Source organism: Ictidomys tridecemlineatus, chromosome 6 (genome assembly GCF_052094955.1).
Source record: "Ictidomys tridecemlineatus isolate mIctTri1 chromosome 6, mIctTri1.hap1, whole genome shotgun sequence".
NCBI lineage: Eukaryota > Metazoa > Chordata > Mammalia > Rodentia > Sciuridae > Ictidomys > Ictidomys tridecemlineatus.
In genome coordinates this window covers 81,686,010-81,710,472 of record NC_135482.1, presented here as the reverse complement: position 1 = coordinate 81,710,472, position 24,463 = coordinate 81,686,010, and the positions used below count along the sequence as shown (strand labels likewise).

Below are 24,463 nucleotides of genomic sequence, written 5' to 3'. Positions count from 1 at the left end.
ATGTGAATAAGGGCCAGAAAGCTGTCTATTACAAATAATTCACTTCACATGCATTTGAAGGGAATTGAGGAAAAGCATAACAGGCACAGGCAGCCTAGGCTATGGGGTCAAGTGACATGGAAGTTTGATGCTTTGCCTATCTCTGACATTACAGAGTTCCCACTAATTTATCTGCCTGCTGGACAGAACATCCTGTTTCTGTTTCCCCTCCCACCTTTAAATGATTTGCCAGTTCAGTTCTTTGCATTTCTGTTCAACCTCTTGTTTGTACAAATAAAGCCTTCTCTACACTTCTCTGAGATTAAGTAAAATTAAGCCGTGAGAGGTTCCCCACCTCTGACTCAGCTCCCATAGCATTTGAATAGGTGTTATTTTGAGTGTGTGTATAGTGGTCTTTATTCAATTAGGAATTACTTATGTACATCTTTTGGAAAACGGTTCATGGCCGAAATGCATTTGTGTTGGCCTGCTTGCTTCAGAACACATTAATGAATGCTATTGATGGATGAAAACTATGAACTGGGCTTTTTGTAATGTTTTATAAAATTAATTACAAAAATTACAAAAATAGTACAAGTTGGTTATGGAAAATCAGAAATTATAAAACAATAAGGATAAATGCTTTATTACCTCACAAAGCCAAACTTTTTAGTGATAGAAATCAGATCTGTGATTTGCAGGAGCTGGGATAGGGCTATAGTTTTAACTACCAAGGGGCATGAAGAGCTTTTTGGAGGCTAGAAATAATTTATGTTAGCACTTTCAAAAAACAAAGTTCGAACCCCAATTATAAATCACTGACTTTTAACTTTTTCAAATAGGTACATTAGAAAAATGAAAAAGGTAAAAATAATTTTACTATATTTTATTTAACTCCTATAAAATAAATACAAAATTGTCTCTTGCATTTTTTAAACAAAGTCTTTGAAATTTGGCATGTATTATATTCTTATAGTACATCTAGTTTTGGACTGGCCTCATTTCAAGAGCTTAGTAGCCACAAGGGCATCTATATTGAGCCATACAGTTTAGCAAGGTTTGGGAAGCCCTGATACCAGTCTATAAATTTGTTAAAGCTTATTGAACTGTACACCTAAAAAGGGTGACTTTTACTATGTTTTCAGTTTTTAAAAATTCCTGCAAGCCAGAATGAGCCAATAAATATTTCTTCCATGAACATATATTAAAACCATCTTTTTAAAATGAATCTCAGAAATGGGAAATTGCTAAATTCCAAAAATAAAATTTAACAACATACATTGGAACCATTCCAGCTATTGCTCTTCAAAACTTCAGGGGCCAGTTTATGTGTACAAATATGAGTTATCTCCATTACACAGCTTAGTTGAAAAGGACTAATGAAATTTTAATCCATTAAATTAAATTTTTTTCTTTTCTTTTTTTTATATTTGAGGCAAGATAAAGATGAGCATTCATTGTTTTTAGAAACACCTAATGCTATTTTCTAGAAAGAGCTTGTCCTTTTCTTTTTTGTTTTATACCATTTATCTTGCTGCAGTTTTTTTTTAATCACTTGTTTCTTGACTTTCTTCTATTATAGCATGTGTTTTGTTGTAACTATTTTGACAATGGATCTATTTGTAGACATTTTGGGTGGTTTAGTAGGGTGCTTGTGCTTACTTCGTAGGAAGAGCTTGTAGGGGGGAGTAAGTTTAACTTTCATAACTAGATCAAGCAAATTATTACACCTGTTTTAAATAATGTTGTTTGCTCTTTGAAAGTCATTTTGGTATTTTGCTTTTCCACCTGAAATTACAAATGAATAAATCCAGGAGAAATACACCAAAAGTTAGCTTCAAAATGTTCTTGAAGTATAGATATTTGGCAAGGAAAAAAATAAAATATATTAGTTTGAAAAAAAATCCATTTTATAAATTTGGTCTGAGGGAGACTCATATGCTAAGAAAAGTATTTCACAATATTCATGGACTGAATCCTAAAAAGTGTACAAAGTATGATGAGATTGTAAAACTTTACAGCCCACAGAATGCATCTGAGAGTTGGGGCCCATGTTAAGAACAAGGCAAGCCCTTCTCCTTTTGTTCCATCAGTTTAGAGTTTGGCTTAGTGTTCTCTTCATCCAAAACACAGTTAGTCCAAATTTGGAATTTTATCAGTATGAATTTCATCCATAGCCATGATTATCAAGATTTTAATGGGCACTGAAAATGCAGATTCCTATGCCTATTCCTAGGAATTTCTGATTCAACTGACTAGGAATGGGGCCTGGAATCTCTCCCAAAATGTATTCTTCTAGCAAACCTCACCTTGGGAGATGTTAATCTAGAACAACAGTTAGACTTCTATTGGATTTTCTATATATTTTAGAAACTGTAATGAATGCAAATAAAAGGCAGGATCCCTGTTATGAATGTGCTAACAGAACTTAGGATACAAGGTAGTATGCCAAGAGTGATACAGCCAGTAGGAACTGAAGGAGCTTGGAACAGGAGAGCAATGCTATCAATAGTTGACTCAAAGACATGAGTAAGATTTAGATTAGTGGAAATAATATTGTGTGGAGATAGTTTGAGATCCAAAACGGAGGATGGCAACTACTTGGGGAAGGAGCTTTACTTAGATAATAATATAATTTTGAAGCACCAAGGAAATTTTAACAGGAAAAAAAAATACTGTAAATAGGTAGAAGCAGATATGAGGAAAATCCAGTTGACCATTGTCAGTGGTTCTGAAGCTTGAACCTGAATCACCTGGAAGACTTGTTACAGCACAGATTCTGGGTCTCATCCTCAGAGTTTCAGATTCAGTAGGTCTGGGTGAAGCCTGAGAGTTTACATTTCTGACAGGAAATCATGTTTTGCTTATCTAGAGACTATATTTTGAGACCCAGTGCTCTTAATGAATTTGATGTCTTGATTCATTAAAATAAAAGTAGATTATGATCAGAACACATTGTGGTAGCAAGAACTGGGGAAGGGGATGGTTATCAGGCTGCTAATGTATTTCACTGCATAATCCTCACAGATTTCATGTCAAAAAATTAATTTTTGCAGAAAAGTGGCATGTGACTATTATGAGTTTTTTTTAATCTGCTGGAATTGCTTAAAAATCATTTATTACTAAACTGACAATGAGAGTGCATGGAATACTTATGAATACATGTTAAAATTGAATAGTCTAAATCAACACTTTCATTTCTTCAAGATAGTTTAGCATACATTTTCCATTCAAAAAATTAACATATTTGTTGTTATTTATTTGTACTTTATAATCAAAATATTACACTTGAGAAAATTTACTACAATGTGGAAGTATGGACTTAGGAATTTTAATCTTCTGTGTTGAAGATTCTGTGCTGCTCTATCTTTTAAGTGGCATAATAAACAGAATTATTCCAAGAGATAATTATGAAATAAAAGGGTATAAACCAATTTTGGGGTTGAAAAAGACAGGGGCCATGATTATGCAGTGAATACATTATGTGACTTTGAACTACTACCACATGGGCTTTTTTCTTTCTTCTGAGATTTCTTTACTCTAAGAGTAACTGGTCTAACAAAAAAATAGAAACAAAAAACAAAAAAACCCACCACTCTGGGAGGAGAACATGACTGTGGAGAGTAATTCAAGAACTTTTATTCAGCATGGAGCTAAGGAACTCTGGAGCTTACAAAACTGAACATAATTGCATTTCTCAGATTTTATTTTTAAAAACATAAGTATTTTGGTATATCATATTTTAGCACAAACATAGACTAGAAGGCATTTTATCCAGTTCATTTTGGAAGTTTGGAAGTCTTGACTCTTAACACTGAACTCAAGACCTGTGCCTCCAAACTTGCTCTTCCTCCAGTGTTCTCTATAAATGACAGCAGTATCTGCCTCCTTTTGGTGCCATAGACTAGTATCATCTCAGACAGCATTAGTTCTGTCTCACAGTTTCACTCCCACATTGTCATTCTCAAAGTAGTGTCAGTTCCAGTTCCTGACATATCTTGAATATCTACTTCTCCCACTTCCTGCCCCCACTTAGTCTACCCACCAACTCGCAGATCTTCCCACATCTTCTTTGGCTCCCTCTGATACATCACCTACAATGGAGCCATAGAGATTTTTTTTTTTTTTTTGAGAAACATAAACTGTACCAGGTCACCCCTGTTCTTAAGATCCTTGAGTTATACCCTTTATGGAATAATCTTCTTAAAAAAGTGGCACATTATAATTATACAAAATAGTATGATACATTGTGACATATTCATACCTGCATGTATCATAATTTGGTCAATTTCAGTCCCTACTACCTCTCTTTTCCCTTCCTGAATCCCTCTGTCCTTTCCAAATTCACAATTCACAAAATGGTCCTGCCAATATTGTCCGCCACAGTTAGAGCTTTTGTTATTTATATTCCAAAATAATTACAGCTAGATTTCTGAGACTAGTCTGTTTTGAGGCTTGTCTATAGGTGGAGGGATGGTTTCAACTGTGTCCCTCCAAAATTTGTATGTTAAAATATCCCAGAGTGATTTTTTTTTCTTTTTTTGGTACCAGGGATTGAACCCAGGGGTGCTTAACCACTGAGCCACATCCTCAGCTCTTTATTAATGTTTTGTTTTGAGACAGGGTCTCCCTAAATTGTTGAGGCTTCCTTGAACTTGGAATTCTCATGCCTCAGCCTCCTGAGCTGCTGGGTGTTACAGTATGACTTTTTTGAACTGTCTTCAGAAAGATAATTTAGGTTAAGTTAAATCACTGGGGTGGGCCATAATCCAGCAGGAGTAGATGTTGGATTAAGGGCCCCAACTTTGTTCCTTTTATTTCAGTCCAACTGAATACTTCACTTCCTGAATTAAAGGTGTTTAAAATGACCAGGGAGGTAGCTCTAGGTCTATATCCCAAGGGCATTTTCCCCAAAGGTAGCCTTGGAGAAGACAATGCATGTGATACTCTAAGATGGCATGTCTATCAAGGTTAAAGCTGAAAAATAGGTATTGAACTTCAGTGATGAGTCTACTGAAAGAGAAATTAGGAAAAACTACCCCATTCATAATAGCCTCAATAAAAATAAAATAGTTGGGAATCAATCTAATAAAAGAGGTGAAAGATCTCTACAATAAAAACTACAGAACACTAAAGAAAGAAATTAAAGAAGACTTTATTTATTTATTTTTAATATTTATTTATTTATTAGTTATTGGCGGACACAACATCTTTGTTTGTATGTGGTGCTGGAGGATCGAACCCGGGCCACACGCATGCCAGGCGAGCGCGCGAGCGCGCTACCGCTTGAGCCACATCCCCAGCCCCTAAAGAAGACTTTAGAAGATGGAAAAATCTCGCATGCTCCTGGATAGGCAGAATTAATATTGTGAAAATGGCCATAATACCAAAAGCATTATAACAGTTTTAATGCACTGCCTATTAAAATCCTAATGATATTCTTCATAGAACTAGAAAGAGCAGTCATACAATTCACTTGGAAAAATAAGAGATCCAGAATAGCCAAAGCAATCCTCACCAAGAAGAGTGAAGCAAGAAGCATCCCAGTACCAGAACTTAAATATACTACAGAGCCATAGTAGTAAAAAATGGCATGTTATTGGCACCAAAACAGACACTTAGACCAATGGTACAGAATAGAAGACACAGAGACAAACCCACTTAAATCCACTTATCTCATACTAGACAAAGGCGTTAAAAACATTCACTGGAAAAAAGATAGGCTCTTCAACAAATGGTACTGGGAAAACTGGAAATCCATATGTAACAAAGTGAAGTTAAACCTCTGTCTCTCACCCTGCATGAAACTCAACTCAAAGTGGATCAAAGACTTAGGCAGTAGAATAGAGACCCTGTGCCTAATAGAAGAAAAAGTAGACCCAAATCTTCACCATGTTGGCTTAGGATCTGACTTCCTTAACAAGACTCCTAAAGCACAAGAAGTAAAATCAAGAATCAATAAATGGGATGGATTCAAATTAAAAAGTTTCTTTTGAACAAAGGAAACAATCAATAACATGAAGATGGAGCCTCCAGAATGGGAGAAAATCTTTACCACACACACCTCAGATAAAGCATTAATCTCCAGGATATAAAGAATTCAAAAAACTTAGCATACACACACACACACACACACACACACACACACACACACACACACACACCAAACAAATAATCCAATCAATAAATGGACTAAGGAACTGAACAGACACTTCCCAGAAGAACTACAGTTGATCAACAAATATATGAAAGAATGTTCAACATCTTTAGCAATTAGAAAAGTGCAAATCAAAACTATTCTAAAAATTTTCTCTCACTTCAGTTACAATGTCAGTTATCAAAAGTATAAGCAACAGTAAATGTTGGCAAGGATGTGAGGGTAAAGGTACACTCATACATTGCCAGTGGAACTGCAAATTGGTGCAACCATTATGGAAAGTATTATGAAGCTTCCTCAGAGAACTTGGAATGGAACCACTGACCCAGCTATCCCACTCCTTAGTTTATACCCAAAGGACTTAACATCAGCATACTACAGTGACACATCCACATCAATGTTTATAGCAACTCACTCATAATAGTGAAACTATGGAACCAACTAGATGCCCTTCAACAGATGAATGGGTAAAGAAAATGTGGTATATATAAACAGTGGAGTATTACTCAGCCTTAAGAATGAAATTATGGCATTTGCTGATAAATGGGTGGAGCTAGAGAATACCATGCTAAACAAAAAACAAATGGCTGAATGTTTTCTCTGATATGCAGATGATAACTCACAACAAGGGGAGGGGATTAAGGAAGGATATAGAAGTACTTTAGACTAGGCAGAGGGGAATGAAGGGAGGGGAGGGGTTATAGGGGTAGGAAGGACAGTAGAATGAATCAGACATTGTTACCCTTTGTGCATATATGACCACATGACTGGTGTGATTCTACATAATATACAACCAGAAGAATGAGAAGTTATATATGTATGATGTGTCAAAATGCATTGTCATGTTTAACTAATTAGAACAAATTAAAAGAAAATTAAAATGTCCCAAATGGGTTAACAGTGAAAAGACTTCCTCTTATCAACTAATATAATTTCTTATGTATCTCTGCAGAAGTTTATGGATAGCTAAGCCAATATTACATGTCATATAATATTGATTTTACCCTTTTCCCAATTAACAATGTATATAGGAGATGAAATTTTAAACAACAACAACAACAAAAATAGGTATTGAGAACATGCCACTGCTCGTCCATAGGGAGCTTAGTAAATTAGAAAAGGTACCCCTTTCCAGGCAAATGCAGCCCCTGTGCTGGACTGGACTGGGTTTCAGCATCCACTTACCCAGGGTGAGGTACCTTGTGCAGGACATAATGTGCACCGCCTCGATGGTTACCTTCACTGGGCGTGTTAATTGATTTGCCTCCAAATTTAAGTAGGTCTTTTCTTCCTATTTAGCAGTGGAAGAATAATAGGTAATTTAGGAAATCCCGGGTAACCTAGTCATTTTGTAATGATAATAAATATAAAAGGCTTTCATCATGAAGCTGTAGAAATTGTTTTTTGTGTGAAAAGGATCAGATCACACGCACATGAGCCTCTTTCAAGCCAGCATAGTGCAGTGGCTGTCCTTCATAGTTGAATACCAGTTGAGAGTTACAATCTAGAACCTCTCCAGCTGCTAGCATCTAAGTTTGAAACAGTGTTTCCATTTAACTTAAATGATCACCTAAAGCCTTGACTGCTGTGGTTTTTCTATGTGGAGGGCCTCTGCCTTGCCTGAGGGGCCCAGCATTCTTTCATTGGACATGTTTGCTCTTGTGGAAATGACTTGAAATATTTAAGACCTGATAGCAGAATAAATAGGAGCAGAACTAGTTCTTGCTAGGCATAATCATCTATAAAAATTTGAATTGAATGTATTAAGCAATTTCACTGTTGATATAAAATCGGTTGTCAATCATGAGATTGCTTTGACACATATGTGATATGTTTCTATGTGTCCTCTGCTGGGATCCTAGCATAAGCCTCTCTCTACAAAAAAACTGAATTAAATATTGCTATGACTTTGCTTATTTTAATTTTGTCTTTGATTTGGGGACAGCTTTGATTCTTATTTTCAAATTCAATGTTTTGTATTAGTTTATTTTCCTCTATTTTTCAGATTTATGGATGTGCCTAAATTTTAGTTGCAGAAGGTGCATAAGAAGGTATAAAAAACAACCACACATGCAGAGTACTTTTGTAATTTCTGAAGCCTCATTTTGGCTAACTATATACATTGTGCTGGCTCTCTGTAAAGAAAAAGATTGGCTGAGTTAAAACTTTTAATACAAAAATCAGGGAAGGCCCAATGATCAATTGACACTGATGAAAGTCCTAAAGGAAGAGGGAGAAAGCCTCCTATCTGTGAAAAGCTTCTAGGTAAAAATAGCAGTAATTGAAAAGACCCTGAGCAGGAAAAGCTTGATGTATTTGATATCTGAGGTCAGCAGACTGGAAGGTCAATAGTCCAAGGATTTGCAGAGAATGCAGACCCACAGGCACAGAGGACACAGAGCGGGAAGCAGGGGAAGTGGTAAGGTTGTAGGATGTTAGGAACTCACAGCCATGGCAATGATTTAATTTAGTCACACAGATAAAAGCCATGGGAGGGTATTAAGCTGAGGAATGCCATGACACAAATTCTGTTTTAAATAGAGTATCACTCCTAAGAACACACTGTGAGGGCAGTAAAGATAGAAGCATGGAGAACAATTATCAAACTATTGCAATAATTGAAATGAGAGGTGTCTCAGATCAGGATGGTGATAGCACAGATGATAAATGATTAGATCCTGCCTGTGTATATGTGTGAATATACTAGGGGGGAGATAAGTATATATGAACTGAATATAAAATGCATTTTCCTACACATAGAAATATATGTGATTTATACATAATATATATTAATAATTTACAAAGAAATGCACAGATCTTAACTGTAGTAGTCAATGAATTCTGACAAATGTATTCAACTATGTAATACATCACCTGACAAGGTATCAACATTTCTCACATGCTGTATACTTTGCTGGAAAAGCTAACAAAAATTGATATAGGATTTAAGAGAAAGGAGCTGGGCATCACAGTGAAGTTAAAAAAAATGCTTATTCCCAGTTTCTGTACTTATCTTTTAAAAGACCAGTAAGTTTGTGGACTAATACCAGTCCATAGACCACATCCTAAATAGCAATATCCTAGGCAATGTTTTTGACCCAGTGTAAAGTAGACTTTCTTATATTAGTATGCAAAACATGTTTATGTTTGCACATGTAGACTCTCTCATTACTGAAATGGCAGCTACTACCAAAAGACAAAGAGCTTTTCTTTTCTTGGCTTGTCTTTTGCAGTGTTCTATCTCTAGTACATGGTAGGTCCTCAGTCAATAGTTGTTGCAGGCATGTATGTGTGTGTGTTATGTGGCCAAATCAAAATTTCACAAAATAAGACTTAAACTTGATTCCATGTGAAACAATCCTTTTTGTTTTATAATTTATTTAAATGAATGTTGATTCCATGCTATTAAATATTTCATAATCTTCTAATCTTAGGAATCTTGACCCATGGTTTATAAAATATTCCTTTAGCAGGTACTTGTACTTAGCAACTTGTTTCACTTTTCCTCCCTCCTGAGTTTTCGTAGCTCTTAACCCACTCCTGCCTTCCTTAGGGTACAAGACTCTCAGATATTCCGCACTGGGCAGCAATCCAAGTAGCCAGGATAGGCTGAGTTGGTACATCTGTGTAGGGACATAGGAAACAGACGAGTCTCTAAGTTTTTAAGAGCTAAAAGGAAGAGACAAATGGAGTTAGGGTTATGGTAGATAGAACAGTTACAAGTTGAAACAGGCCCCCAGGTACTCCTCCATCCTACTGGGAATCAAATTTTCAAACTTCGGAATAATGACATTCTAAAGCAGCATCATAAATTTGATTCATCTACATCTTGAGGAGCATGACATTTCACTTTGTAACGTTGTGGGCAGCAAGGCTGATAACAATTATCACATCTACCCCAATTTATCTTCAAAGGCACTGTTGCCTGGGCCGGGTGGTGCACACCTATAATCCTAGCAGCTCAGGAGGCTGAGGCAGGAGGATTTGAGTTCAAAGCCAGCCTCAGCAACAGCAAGGTGCTAAAAAAACTCAGTGAGACCCTGTCTCTAAATAAAATACAAAAAAGGGTTGGGGATGTGGCTCAGTGGTTGAGTGCTCCTGAGTTCAATCCCCAGTATGAAAACTGGAATTATCAGGACATTAGTGTGTGTTTGAGGAGCCCCTATATTTGGTGTGTACCACGTGAGACAGTGGGATCAGATATTAGAAACATGGTCTCTGTTTTCAAGCATCTTACAGCTTAGGCAAGAAGACAGACACTTTAAAATCAGGGCTCTCATACAGGCATGTCTGGGATGTGATGAGAAGTAGGATCAATAAAACTTTGAAGGACAGAATGCCTGAGCTGAATCTTTTTTTTTTTTTAAATTTAATTGATTTTATTTTTTTAAATACATGACAGAGGGATGCATTACAATTCTTATTACACATATAGAGCACAGTTTTTCATATCTTTGTATATAAAGTATGTTCATGCTAATTCATGTCTTTATAGGTATACTTTGTTTTTTTGCATTACAATTCTTATTACACACACACACACACACACACATATATATATATATATACTACAATTTTTCATATCTCTGTTTGTATATAAAGTATGTTGACACCCAATTTGTGTCTTCATACATGTACTTTGGATAATGATATCCATCACATTCTACCATCCTTGCTAATCCCCTGCCCCCTTGCTTTCTTTCCCACCCCTCTTCCCTATCTAGAATTTATCTGTTCCTCCCATGCTGAGCTGAATCTTAAAAGTACAGTTGGCCCTCATCTATGGATTCAATCAACTGCAGACTGAAAATATTCAGGAAAAAAAATTATATTTGTACTGAATATGCATAGACTTTTTCCTCATAGTTATTCTCTCAACTATACAGTAGAATAGGTATTTGCATAGCATTTACATTGTATTAAGTATTATAAATAATCTAGAGATGACCTAAAGTATATGGGAAAGTTGTGTGTAGGTGATATGCAAATATGATACCATTTTATATAAGGTACTTGAACAGCTGTGGATACCGAGGCACAACTGTATGTGTCCCAGGACATAGGGGGTGGTCCAGGCAGGGAAGGAACAGCACATGTGATGTTTGTCTCAAAAGTAAGAGAGTCAGGATGTGTTCAGAGAGGAGCATATCATAGAGTACGGTGCAAGACCAGCAGGGATGGTATTCTCTGGGTAGTTTGAAGTTTGGGTTGGAAGCTTATGAGAGAAATCAGGTATTGCTAGTCAAGGCATAATAGCCATTTGAAAAATACATACTGAGTCAGCGAGAGGCATAGTTGGGAACAGCATGAATCTTACACTTAGTTATCACTTCTTGAGTGACCTTGGACAAATTTCTAACTTCCATGTGGTATACCAATAGCTTAGATTAGGTAGAAGGGCAGCATTCTTTCATCTTGTCATAAGATTGTAATTTATTGACATTTAATACACATCAGTTTAAGCAAATCCTTTTATCAAAGAAGCAGAAGATCTTAACTTATCGTGTGGACCTTTTCATCAACTCCATTCTGGTTACCATTCCTAAGATTAACAGCAGAGAATTGGAAGGCTCATTTCCTTTTTCCTCATCTTATTTTCCCTTGCTGCTTCATTTGTTTCAATACATACCAACTTTGCCACAGCACCTTTTGTAACTGTATTTTAGTGAACAAAAGAAGTAACTATTATTAAATTAATGCACCATCATTAATACTCCTTCTATGTTCTAGCTTCCTTTGAATCCTCTTAACTGTAAGAGCCTATTCCATTTTGAGAGAGAGAGAGTGCACGCACACATGTAGATAGCTAAAATAAAAAGTACTTTACTATTTGGTTTGTAAATACTTGGGGAGTTCCTTAGTATGATAGAAAAATGAACTACTTAAGACAGTGTCTCATGGTCAAAGATGCTTGATTGTTCTGTGGTTTAAAGGTATAGATGAAAAAATCTATAGGAAAAATCCAGCATTTTATTATAGAAATCTTTAAATACATAATAGTATAATGTAGTTTCATGTACTTATTATCCATCTTCAACCATTATCAAGCCATACCTAATCTTGTTTCATCTATATCTTTACTCTTATTTCCTTCTATATTTTAAAGCAAATTCTAGATGTCAATATCATTTCATCCCTGAATATTTTGTCACTCATTTCTAGAAACTGACAACTTTAAAAAAGATTACTATAGTAGCATTATAAACAACTTTAAATTTAAAAATTCTTAATTCAACTGCATAGTCTTCAATTTTCTAATATCAGTAGTATACTAATTTTATAGTTTGACCAATTTCACACCTGTGTGTGATAACATTAGACACCAGCCCTGCCACCAACATCCCACCCCAGCCTTTTCTATTTTCACTTATTACCCTGTTTCCCTTTTCAGGTGATTCCAAATTATTTTTCTCAGGTTTTAGAGCATATTGGGGTTAAAAACATTTGAGCTGATGGAAGTGGGGAGTAGAAAATCTGTGATAATAGATATATCATAGAGAACTAGAAAAGAAAGGGAGCTGTGTATAAGAATCCCTAAAATATTACAGATTTAAACACTGGAAAGAAGAAATCCCTTCTGAGAAAGAATGAGTGCTGACATATATTTGAAAAGGATGGTGGAATGCCACATTATGATGTGGTCGCCATGAAACAGAATATATTTTCATATAAGTTATCCACATACTTCTTACAGGTTTTCCCCACCAACAAGCTACTCAGGGAGGGTAATCCATTACACACTGAGCTCCAAAGTTGTGCAACAGTATAAAGATAAACTGTCTTAAAGACAAAAGGACCAGGGCAGGGGATATAGCTCAGTGGTAAAGTACTTGCCTGATATGCAAGGGGCCCCAATGCAGCAAAACAAAAAGTGTAGAGCCAAAGCGGAACAGGAGGGATTACTACATTAGTGGAACTACATCAGTGGATTACTATATCAGCACCCACAGAGGATCACCTAGAAGCCAGTTAGAAATGCAAATCTCTAGGCCCCTCTCTAGACCTAGTTAACCAGTCTGTTTGCCCAAGCAAACCAGGAGATGGAGAGGTAGACCGAATCAATGTAACAACTGTTGTTTAACCATAGTTGTATAATGTTTAATTCCTTCAAGATTACTTGCTCAAAAAACTTACATATTTAACCCACTTACACAGACCTTCTTTATCATTTACTTAAATCTTCTTATTTACTTAATTGTGTAGATTCTCTTATCCAGGAACACATTTTCCTTCTATTAAATCCATATTTAGAATTTTCTAATTTCTCTTTCCCATCTGTTAACTCCTTCTTTATTCACATTTTGAAATAATCCTTGTAAATTTCTGAATTTAGGCAAATTATTCCATTTTAATAAGAGATATTTTGTTATTTGCAGCACACAATTAATCACATCTGTTTACCATTTCATGAAAACATAAACAATGTTTAAGTATATAAAATTATACTGTTGTAGGGACAGACAAGGCAAGGCACCTAAGATAGCAATGAAGATAGGGAAACAGTCTTATTTGGTTGTAACCAGATTCAGAGGGAACATCTTCTACTATAATCAATTAATCCCCTGAACCCCAAGTTCAGGTAGTTTCAGAATTTTGTACACAACATGTAAGGGAAGGGGCTCAGAAGTTCACAGTCTGCAGAAGTTCACAAAAAGCAGTTTTTTGGTGGTGTTGTTGTTTGTTTGGGAAGGGGAGAGCTTTTTTTTTTTTTTCTTTTTCTTTCCTCCCCCTGCCAGCTGTTACCATGGAGCCCAGTTGGTAACTTCCTTATCTTAGAAATGTAGCCATCTCTGTGAAGCCCCAGCTCAAGGCCAGAGGCCTTATTTACATATTTTGTGAAAAACTAGTAAAGGGGTGTCGAGCTTTTGGAGTGCTGATTCTTCCAGCCAGTGGTCAAGTAGAACAGGGTAATATGAAAAGAGGAAGTTTATCTACATAGGGGAATGTCCTTCCACTTTTTTGAGTGCTTGCAGAAGTTAAAAAGGTCACAAAGAATTTGAGGATCTAGAGACCCCTCTGGGGGCCATTGGTTTTGATTGTCTAATTGGTAATATGGCCAATTCTGTGTACTGAATTTGTTGAGGAGTTTGGGTTTGATGTCAGGAGTGAGGGACAACCAGTTAAGATTAGCCAGGAGGCATTTGAGAGGGGAATCAGCTGGGAGGGAAGAAGAGGCTCCCATAATGCCTCTTGACAGGAAGAAAAGAGGTGAATGGCCTGGACTGGAACAGATTTTGGTTGAGTTTCCTATAGGCGTCCCCGAAAAGAGATGTCAACCAAAGAGACTTGGGCCGGGAGGGCAAATGAGTCATCACCAAAGAGCCCAACCAGCGAGACTTTGGAAGGCCCGGAGTCATAGGCCGCCTGAAGTCAGGGCTTTTCCCAGGAGAGGAGAAGGAAAATTTAGATAAAGAGGGTCAGAGAGTACCTATTCTTCTGTCCCTTATAGCTCATCAACCATGAAATGGGCATCCAGACAGTCCACCGTTACTGTGAAAGTCGTGGTGGGGTGCATTCTCTCCTCCAAACTAGGCGTCAAGAGCCTTGCTGGACGTTCAGTCAAGGCCTTTGCATATAGCCGTTTGGAGATGGATTCCCAAAGAGGGGGAGGGGACTCATTGATTGTCTATCAGAAGGAATCACCTATTGGAGAGCCAATGTTGGGTGGAATGTAGCAGCGCTCAAAAAGGGGAACCTTGAGAGAGGGGGTCCTCAGAATGAGGAATCTCTCCTCCCAGGTTTCGGCACCAATGAAAAGCCAAGATTCGTGTCGGAGATTAAAATGCACACACACAGATAGCAGTGACAAAGATGAAGCACTTTATTGCAAGCTGGTGCTAGCTTATATAGAAAGTGAAAGTCAGTTATCTTAAACCAGAAGTTCCCAGAGCCAATCATAGTAAAGGTCAGGTCATCACCTACAGTGCACACACGTCCACCCTGCATAAGATTCATGGGGGGCACGAACTCTCCAGGAGCATGGAAGACGGGTGGGGGAGACCATTTAGAAAATTTTCAAAACAACCTGTTATCTGCCCACTGGCAATTTGCCTGCTGCCATGTTACATTAGGGGCTCCTTATCTGAAAGGCCCGGAGAGTTCTTAGCCGCCCACTGGCAATTTGCCCACCGCCATGTCTGAAAGGCCTGGGGAGTTCTTAGGGAAACTCCCAACGTTTATTAACATTTATTTCATTTATATCTAACATAATAATTTATATGGTTCAACTTAAGTCTACCAGCTTGGCATTTTGATATTTTTCTTTCTCCTTTTTATCCATTGTTCCTCCATTGCCTTCTGGGTTTAATGAAATTGAAGATTTTATTAGTATTCCTTTTCATCATCCTCATTGGTTTTTTACTTATATCTTTTTATTGTTTGGGTGGATTATGTTTTATCTTCTTGTCATAGTCTGCCATGTGTTAGAGATTAGATATCTTTGTATAATGTAAGGATTTTACCCCATCCTGTTCTTTGAGCCAATAAGCTAGCAGTTGTTCTCTCCTGATTCCCAGCAGGCACTCTGTATCACAGGGTCTGGTGACGCCCTAGGGGAGAGCTGTATAAAGGTAAATCTTATTCCTGGTTCTCTTTTTCTTAAGAGCTGAATTCCCCCCACTGTCTGTCTGCTTCTAGTCACCTCTCCAACTTCTTCAAAACATGTTTTTGTGTTTTATTTACCACTTTGTTTTGCTATTTGTGAAATAGTTCATTTAATAAAATCTATCCCACCATGATCAAAACTAGAATTACCTTTGGTTATTTTCAGTATTGTAATAAACACTTTTGAATTCATCACTCAAAAATTTGTGAGTAACCTTGTTATCATTCCCTTTTAATCTTTTTGTATAGTTACATTGAATTTGTATTTCTAAAATGTATAATCAATATTTACTTACAATATAATGAATATTTATTAACTAATATGTATGTGTGTATGTGTGTGCATGTGCATATAGAAAACCAATTAAATACATATTTGTGAGAAGAAAGGAGTTAGAGAGTACTGGGATCTGAATTAGAACAAGATATATTCCATGTTTGTATATTTATGTCAAAATAGATTCTACTCTTATTTATAACTAAAGAACCAATGAATAAAAAAATTATGCATAGCCCTCATCCTTTTAATTATAATTAAAATGAATTACCAGTAAAATAATTAAATACATATATGTCATTGCTTTAACTTTATAAAAAAATCTTGTTACTGGAAACTCTTAAATTTACTATTGTATTGCATAAATTTGTCCATACTGCACATACGTTGGTTTTAGTTTGTTTTGACAACTGTGTGTGTATCGTGCTGTTGTGCTATGGCACATGACTAAACTGGTCAGGGTCACTCCAGGAGAAGTGGGCTGTCATGAAATAATGACACATAGACAGAGAAATGTCTTTTTCTTTGAGTTCTGTGATGGCCCCTCTGACCCAGCTCCCACCAAGTAGGCAAGGCAGGCAAGAAAAGGAGGGAGCACACCTCGAACCCGGGTTTTATTAATGGAGGAAACTAATCCCATGGAACATTCTATCCAAAAAAGGGCAGAAGGGTAGGATTACCACAAACATGTGGGTGTGATTCAACCCCATCAGGTGACACCCACTCCCAGAGCTACACCTTTCTTATCCAAGCAGAGGTAATGTCCAGTTGCATTGCAGGGTGCAATACCAGTCCAGTACCTCTTTACTCAGGACTTAAAGGTGTGTTCATAGCTCCTAAACAGGGCAGCCCTGACACCACAGTTTGTTTATCTTCTCTCCTGTAGATGGATATTTGAGTGTTTTTTTTTGTTGTTTTTGTTCTTGTAAAGATTCCTTCTTGTGAAGATTTGTGTATTAAAATCAACGCAAAGTGGGTCAAAGACCTAGGAATTAGATCCCAAACTGCAACAGCTAGAAGAAACTGTAGGCCCAACACTTCAACAGGTTATCACAGGAACTGACTTCCTTAACAAGATCCCTAAAGCACAAGAAATAAAAACAAAAGTCAGTAAGTGGAATGGTATTAAATTATAAAACTTCTCACAGCAAAGAAAAAAAGAGCATGAAGAGAATCCCACAGACTGTAAGATCTTTGCCACCTGCTCCTCAGATAGGACAGAATATTTATGAAAAGCTCAAAAAAACTTAACACACAAAGGAAGTAAATAACCCAGTTAATAGATGGGCAAAAAAACTAAACAGAAATCTCCCTCCCTCCCTCCCTCCCTCTCTCTCTCTCTCTCTCTCTCTCTCTCTCTCTCTCCCCCCCCTCGCCCTCCCCCCCTCTCTGTCCCTCTCTCCCTCTGTCTCTCTGTCTCTCTCTGTCTCTCTGTGTGTGTCTCTCTCTCTCTCTCTCTCACACACACACACACACACACATGTACACACACACACACGTACACACACACACACACACCTAGTTGTTGATGGACCTTTATTTTATTTATGTATATATGGTGCTGAGAATCGAACCCAGTGCCTCACATATTAGGCAAGTGCTCTACCACTGAGTCACAAACCCACCCCTTTTTTACATTTTATTTAGAGACAGGCTCTTGCTGAGTTGCTTTAGGGCCTCCCTAAGTTGCTGAGGCTGGCTTTAAACTGTGTTTCTCCTGTCTCATCCTCCTAAAATGATAGAATTGTAGGTGTGCACTGCCATTCCCACCTAAACAGAAATTTTTCAAAAGAAGAAATACAAATAGCCCCAAACATTTTTTTTTAAAGTTCAACATTTCTAGCAGTTAGGTAAATGCAAATTAAAAAAAAAACACATTGTGATTTAATCTCAGAATGGCAGTTATTAAGAATACAGATAATAAGAATTGATGGTGACAGTATGGAGAAAAAGTATATTGCTGGTGAGACTGCAAATTAGTGCAACCACTTTGAAAAGCACTGTGGAAATTTCTCAAAAAAAACCCCCAAAACTAGAATTGAACCTACCATATGGCCCAGCTATCCCACTCCTTAGCATATTTCTAAAAAATCTAAAATCTACATATTATAGGAATGCAGCCACATCATTAGATTTTAAAAAATGTTGTATATAAACACAAGGGAGTATTACTCAGCCATAAATAAGAGTGAAATTATGGGATTTGCTAGTAAATTAATGGAACTGGAGACTATTGTGCTAAGTGAAAGTTGGACCCAGAAAGTCCAAAGTTGAATGTTTTATTTGATATGTGGAAGTTAGTCCAAAATAAAGAGGGGTAGAGGCAGGATGGGGGATTTCTATCAAAATAGAAGATCAGTGGAGTAGAGGAAGGGGATTGAGCTGGGGGCAGGGAGGAAGGACAGGATAAGGCAAAAACAGTGGAATGAATCTGACCTAACTTTTGATTTAGGTATATGGTTTGTGGATATACCATAGTGAATCTCACTATTATGTATAGCCAGAAGACACTAAAAGGAAAAAAAAAAAAACTAGCAGAAAGATCAGCAGAGTAGAGGAAAAGGAACAGGAAAAGGAAGGCAAATGGAAGTACTGGGGACCAAATAAAAGCAAATTATATTACACACTTTTATAATTTTGTCACAATGAGTTTGTTATATATAATTAATATGAACCAATAAAATATGAAGGAAAAAATATTATGTATTGTTCTTGGTTATATACTTTGGAGGAAATAGTATTGCACTGGCAATGAATGTGAATGTTTAATTTTAGATGATAATGCCACATCATTATTCAAAGTAGTGGAACCATTGTACAATCCCACCACTGCTCTATAGGAAATTTTGTGACTTTACATCCTCTGTAACACTTGGCAGTGGCCATTTATTTTGCTAATCAGGTAGCAAATGATGTGACATGCTTTAAGTTCTTTGATTATTAAAGATATGAAGAATCTCCTTACGTTTTTATTAATTGAAAGTATTTCCTTTTCTTTTACATGTCTGTGTGCTCACCCCTTCCATTTTTTTAATTATCTTTAGGAATTCTATACTTGTATAATACTGATCTGTAGATCACCTATATCCAACTACTCTCAATTTATTAGAGAGCTATGTGGCCTTTGAATCTGTCATTGCTCCCTGACCACCTATGTAATTGCAAGCCCCTCCAAACCCGGGACCCTTTTATCCCACTCCATCTTTTCCTCCTTAGCACCTACCACCTTTGCCAAATTATATATGCTTTATTACATGTCTTACTATTGTTCCCTTACTGTTACTTGTAGGCTGCTGTATGATAAATGTAGAGATTGAAAGTAAGCGTTTATAAGCTCTTTTAGCAATTCGATATTGTCATTATTTTAAACAAAGGATTGGGTCTCTAATGAGCTGCAGTGGTTTTTTTTTTTTTAAATTTTTAATTTCAAGACAGGGTCTTACTGAGTTTTTTTAGTGCCTTGCTGTTGCTGAGGCTGGCTTTGAACTCTCGATCCTCCTGCTTCAGCCTCCTGCACTACTAGGATTATAGGAGTGGGTAGTCATGCCCAGCTTGGAGTATTTTTTAAAATTGACTCCTCACCCACTTGACAAACATAGTTGAGGCTGTCTCACCCCTCCTTGTCATAGCATTTAAAAGGCTCACTGAAACACAGATGAAATAGAGAACTACATGTCACACTTGAGAAAGTGATTCTGTTCTACACAAAAAATATAAAAAAGACAAATATTGGATTTTGTAATTTAGTGAAGTGGTAAATGTTTTTCTAATGTGGGCATTACTTTTATTGGTATTCCTGTGTCTATACCTGAGTCTGATATGTACACATATGTACACGTTTATGTATGTACATATGTGTGTATATATTGCTACTTTTAAAATGAAAGGGAATGGGAGCCACTTAATTATGTGAAATTCAGGGATTGTCACACTCTTCTACTTAATCTGTTATACTCTCAGTTTTCATATTTCAAATATCCAGCCTGAATTGTGGCTATTAAATTTGTGTCCCATCTCTTTGGTCTGTGACAGCTGAGTATTTGAGTAAAAATTTAAAAATTCTCCAGGTTTATAACCTAGCTTGTTGACCTCTTGGTTTCTGATTAAACACAACCAAAACAAACAAACAAACAAAAAAAACCCCACAAGATATGGACAGCAAGTATTTTAAAGCATTTGCCTGTCAGACACCTACTTGATCTTACTATAAGCTAACATTTTAAAAAGATCAAAGTAATATTTCAGAAGAATTATGTGGCATTTTATTAGAAAAAATAGGAGAGAACTGATCCAAGAAGCTGATAACAGAGCTATAAATATATTTATGAAGATAAAGTGGTAAGTACTATGTGGCTGCTTGGCAACAGAGGGCAAAGGTTTCTGTTAAACAGTGTGTTCTTTATTTCCCAGATATTTAGTACACCACAATATCTACAAAACAGCAAGAGCCTTATTCGGGCCTTTTGGGAGAATCTACATGGCTGCTTACACTGGTACCTAAAAAAGCATTAATTAATTAATGTTGAAAATCACATAATCTGGACTTTTTCCTATCAGTGGCCAATTTTTTAGAAGTATAATTTTAATATATTTTAACAGTTAAAAATTGTGACACAATTTCAGAATAAATCTACTCCTGAGATAGAATCAAATAAAAATTCACCATTATAATGGAAGTCATAGAGACCTTGGTTATATGAAGGGCATTCTTTTCTCTATTTACAAATTGCATCTCTGATGAACATGTACATACTGTTTTTGTTTTTAGTCCCTAAACAATGCAATTTTACAACTATTTATATACCATTTATATTGTATTAAGTATTATAAGTACTCTATGCAGATACCATGTCATTTTATATAAAGGCATTTAGGATCCATGGACTTTTGTATCCAATTAGGAGTCCTCGAACCAGTCCCCCAGGGATGCCAAGGGATGACTGTGTATATACAGTTGAACCCTTTTCTTAGATCTTACTATAAACCTTTATTTAGAAAAATTTTAAAAGCAAAGTGCAGTAGAACACCCTTGTGATTCAACAACTTGGGAAGCTAAGGCAACTTAGCAAGACCCTATCTCAAAAAATAATACAAGGGCTGGGAATATAGTTCAATGGTAGAGTACCCCTGGGGTTTAATTCCCAATACTGAAAAATTAAGAGAGCAGAGATTGGGTAGAAATGGTATAGTCAGAAAGAAGTCTTATCTATCAGCAGCCCTCATTAGGCTTCTATCACCTTCCTGATGCCCTTTGCAGACTCCTGGGGCTCTAAAGAGAACAACATGGAAATCATTGTGTTGGGTTTTGATTGATTGATTAATTGATTGATTGATTGCTGTGCTGGGAAGTGAAAACGGAGCTTGTACATACTAGGCAAATGCTCTACCTGAGAGCTATACCTGCAAGCCTCTACTGAACTTTAAATAACCTTGAGTGCAAGAACTAAAACTTATTTTATTAACTGATAAGGGTACATTACAGTAAATGATTGGCCACAGCATATTAAAAAATTCAGTTAATTCAGCTCCACTACTTCTGAAGTTCTCTCTCTCTCTATTTGACTGCCAAGTGGAGTTATAATTTGAAGTGGAATTAGCAGACTCCACTAGCAGGCATGCAGCATTTTAAGCATGTAATGATATTATTTCTTTTCAGATCTTCATCCAAATTTGCCATTGAAAAATAAGAAAATGATGAGTGATGCAAGTGACATGCTGGCTGCGGCACTAGAGCAGATGGATGGTATTATAGCAGGTAATCTGATCTTCTGAAGAATGGAATAACAACAGTTCCTCTGCTCATTTGACTTTTTCATTACAACTCTTCTATTACTTCCTACACTTTGTCTTATTTTCACTATTAGTTCTCTGCCCAATGTCTTTAGGTTCCCCATGATTTTATCTTTGTTCTTCTCCATTCTCTACCAGAATTATTCTCAAATTTTATTTTTAAATGTCAAAAATTCCAATTTTATCCTAGATTTTTCATCAAGGTTAAAGAATTTGCATCTCAGGCTGTTCTGATGTCAGTGGTTCATGGACCTTATTTTGAGGGTTAGTGCTCTACCCCACATCCATGAATGATCTGTTCTCTTCAATATACACTTTACCAGTGACTCTGGTAAAGTCCCAATCCACTAAACTTCAGGTCTATAACTAATTGCCAGCCAGATCTCTCCCCTGAAATGTCATAGAGGTACATCAGTGTCATTATTTAAAACATTGAGTTATGTAATGTATGCCTGGGTTCAATCCCTAGCACAAAACACCAACCAACCAAACAAACAAAAATGGAGTTTAGTATCTTTCCCTGGAAGTCTCTCTAGTAGCCTGTATCTCACTTCATTTCATAACCCTCTATCTACCATTTCCTAAGCCAGAAATTTAAGTCATTTTGAACAGATCAGAAAATAAAAATAAAAGAGACAAAGAGCAATATATGCTTGTTTTCAGAATGGGCTTTGGATCAGTTGTATGAATTTAAGCAGTGTAATGTTTTCTCTTGTAAGTAACAGGAAAACAAAATGTCCATAATTTTTTCCTCCAAGTGGGGAGAGAGTGGTGGGGATCAAACCCATGGTTTTGTATATGCTAGGCAAGCATTCTACCACTAAGCTACATTAAAGATAGTAAAAACTATTTTTTAAAGTTGATGCTAATGAGAAGTTGATGCTAGGCTGCCAAAAAATAATAGGGGGAAATGTTTATACACATAGCTCACACTTGCATATACAAATGTACACATGTAATTCATTGAACTTCAGAGATTAAATTCTGGCAAGTTAACTGGGAGTTGGACTTCTTGTCTTTGGAATTGTGCTATCAAATTTCTGCCTCCATGCATAACTCCTTTTCAAGGAATTTGAAGACTATAAATTCTCTAAAATTTTTGTTTTCTAAAATGCATTACTCTATCAAAATTGCTGTGCCACCTTCTTATCTGTCGTTTTCTGGGCACAGCACACCTTACACCAAGGACTACCATGTTCTTTTTCTTTTTATACCACACAGTTGGCCTCCTTAGATATTGCACCATTGATAAGTATCATCGATTAGATGGTTTTATTTTTCCATCAAATATCTGTGACTTGGGAAGATTTACATGATAAAATTGTTGTCTTACCCTGTTTCTTGTTTTGACTAATTAGGTGGTTTACCCCCTTCAGCTATGATGTTTTATCTATCATAAATTCTCTTGCTTTCTGTCTGATTTTTTTTTTTTTTTTTTTAAATCTAGGTTCTAAGGCCCTGGAATATTCCAATGGGATCTTCGATTGCCAGTCTCCCACCTCTCCATTCATGGGAAGTTTGCGAGCTCTACACCTTGTAGAAGATCTTCGTGGATTGTTAGAGATGATGGAAACAGATGAGAAGGAGGGCTTGAGATGCCAGATTCCCGATTCTACAGCAGAAACACTTATTGAGTGGCTTCAGAGTCAAATGGTAAGTGTCCATGTGCAGTGTATTTGTGCTGTGAATCTTGGTTGCTTGTTCCAAAATTTAAAGCATAAAATACGTAATTAGAACTAGAAAAGAACTACAGGGTAACATGTTAGTTTCTCTTTTATCCCTTAAGAGATACCAATTCGTTTTAAGAATAACTTTTTTAAAAAGTGCCATTTCCGTCTATGAGTGCCAACCTGTCACTAATTTGCTCATAAGTACTGGCTTTTAAATTGTGTCTGAATAACCAGTTATGGCTTAAAACAAATGGTCTTGTAAATATAATAATAGATGCTGTCTCAGTGATAATGGGAAGTTCATTACAAATGATTCAATGACAATTCTCTATGGAAAGTATAATGAGGGGCTAAGGTTATAGCTCAGCCATAGAAAGTGTAATGAGTAAGACACTTCAAAAAGCAACAGAAGGGGCTGGGGATTTGGCTCAAGTGGTAGTGTGCTCGCCTGGCATATGCGAGGCGGCCCGGGTTCGATCCTCAGCACCACATACCAACAAAGATGTTGTGTCCGCTGAAAAAACTAAAAAAAAAAAAAAAAAAAATTAAAAATTCATTCTCTCTCTCTCTCTCTCTCTCTCTCTCTCTCTCTAAATTAAAAAAAAAAAGCAATAGAAGTTTAGTGGTGGCATTTGATATGAAGTGCCATCTAGTAGTTAGTGCCAATCATTTCATTTCAATCCCAGTTCTGGATTTGGGCTTTAAGTGGTTTATAGAACAACGAGCTTTCTTTTAAGGTCTTCTCAAAAATTGATGATGTGGTAGAGCTGCCTTTCCTTTAGACACAATGGTAAATACCACCCCGCTTTTAAAATATTTATTTTTTTAGTTTTAGGTGGACAACAATATCTCTATTTTTATGTGGTGCTGAGGATCAAACCCAGTGCCTCATGTATGCTAGGCAAACACTCTACCACTGAGCCACAACCCCCAGCACTGCGCCCCCCTCCGCCTTTTAAAAGATATGTGTTGGACACTTAAAATCTA

General features: G+C 36.6%; 1 protein-coding gene across 15 annotated transcripts in view; it reads left to right on the top strand.

Annotated features, from left to right (window-relative positions):
- The window catches only part of Ppfibp1 (PPFIB scaffold protein 1), a 234,677-nt gene that overhangs the window by 144,268 nt on the left and 65,946 nt on the right, over nt 1-24,463 (top strand). For 14 of the 15 annotated variants that reach the window (XM_078015004.1, XM_078015003.1, XM_078015001.1 and 11 more), the window contains 2 exons: nt 21,673-21,771; nt 23,254-23,459. In XM_078015004.1, the coding sequence (XP_077871130.1) occupies nt 21,708-21,771; nt 23,254-23,459 (270 nt within the window). In that variant the 5' untranslated portion in view covers nt 21,673-21,707. Of the gene's footprint in view, nt 1-15,686; nt 15,706-21,672; nt 21,772-23,253; nt 23,460-24,463 lie in introns of those variants that run through there. The other variant, XM_078015002.1, reaches the window with a different exon arrangement.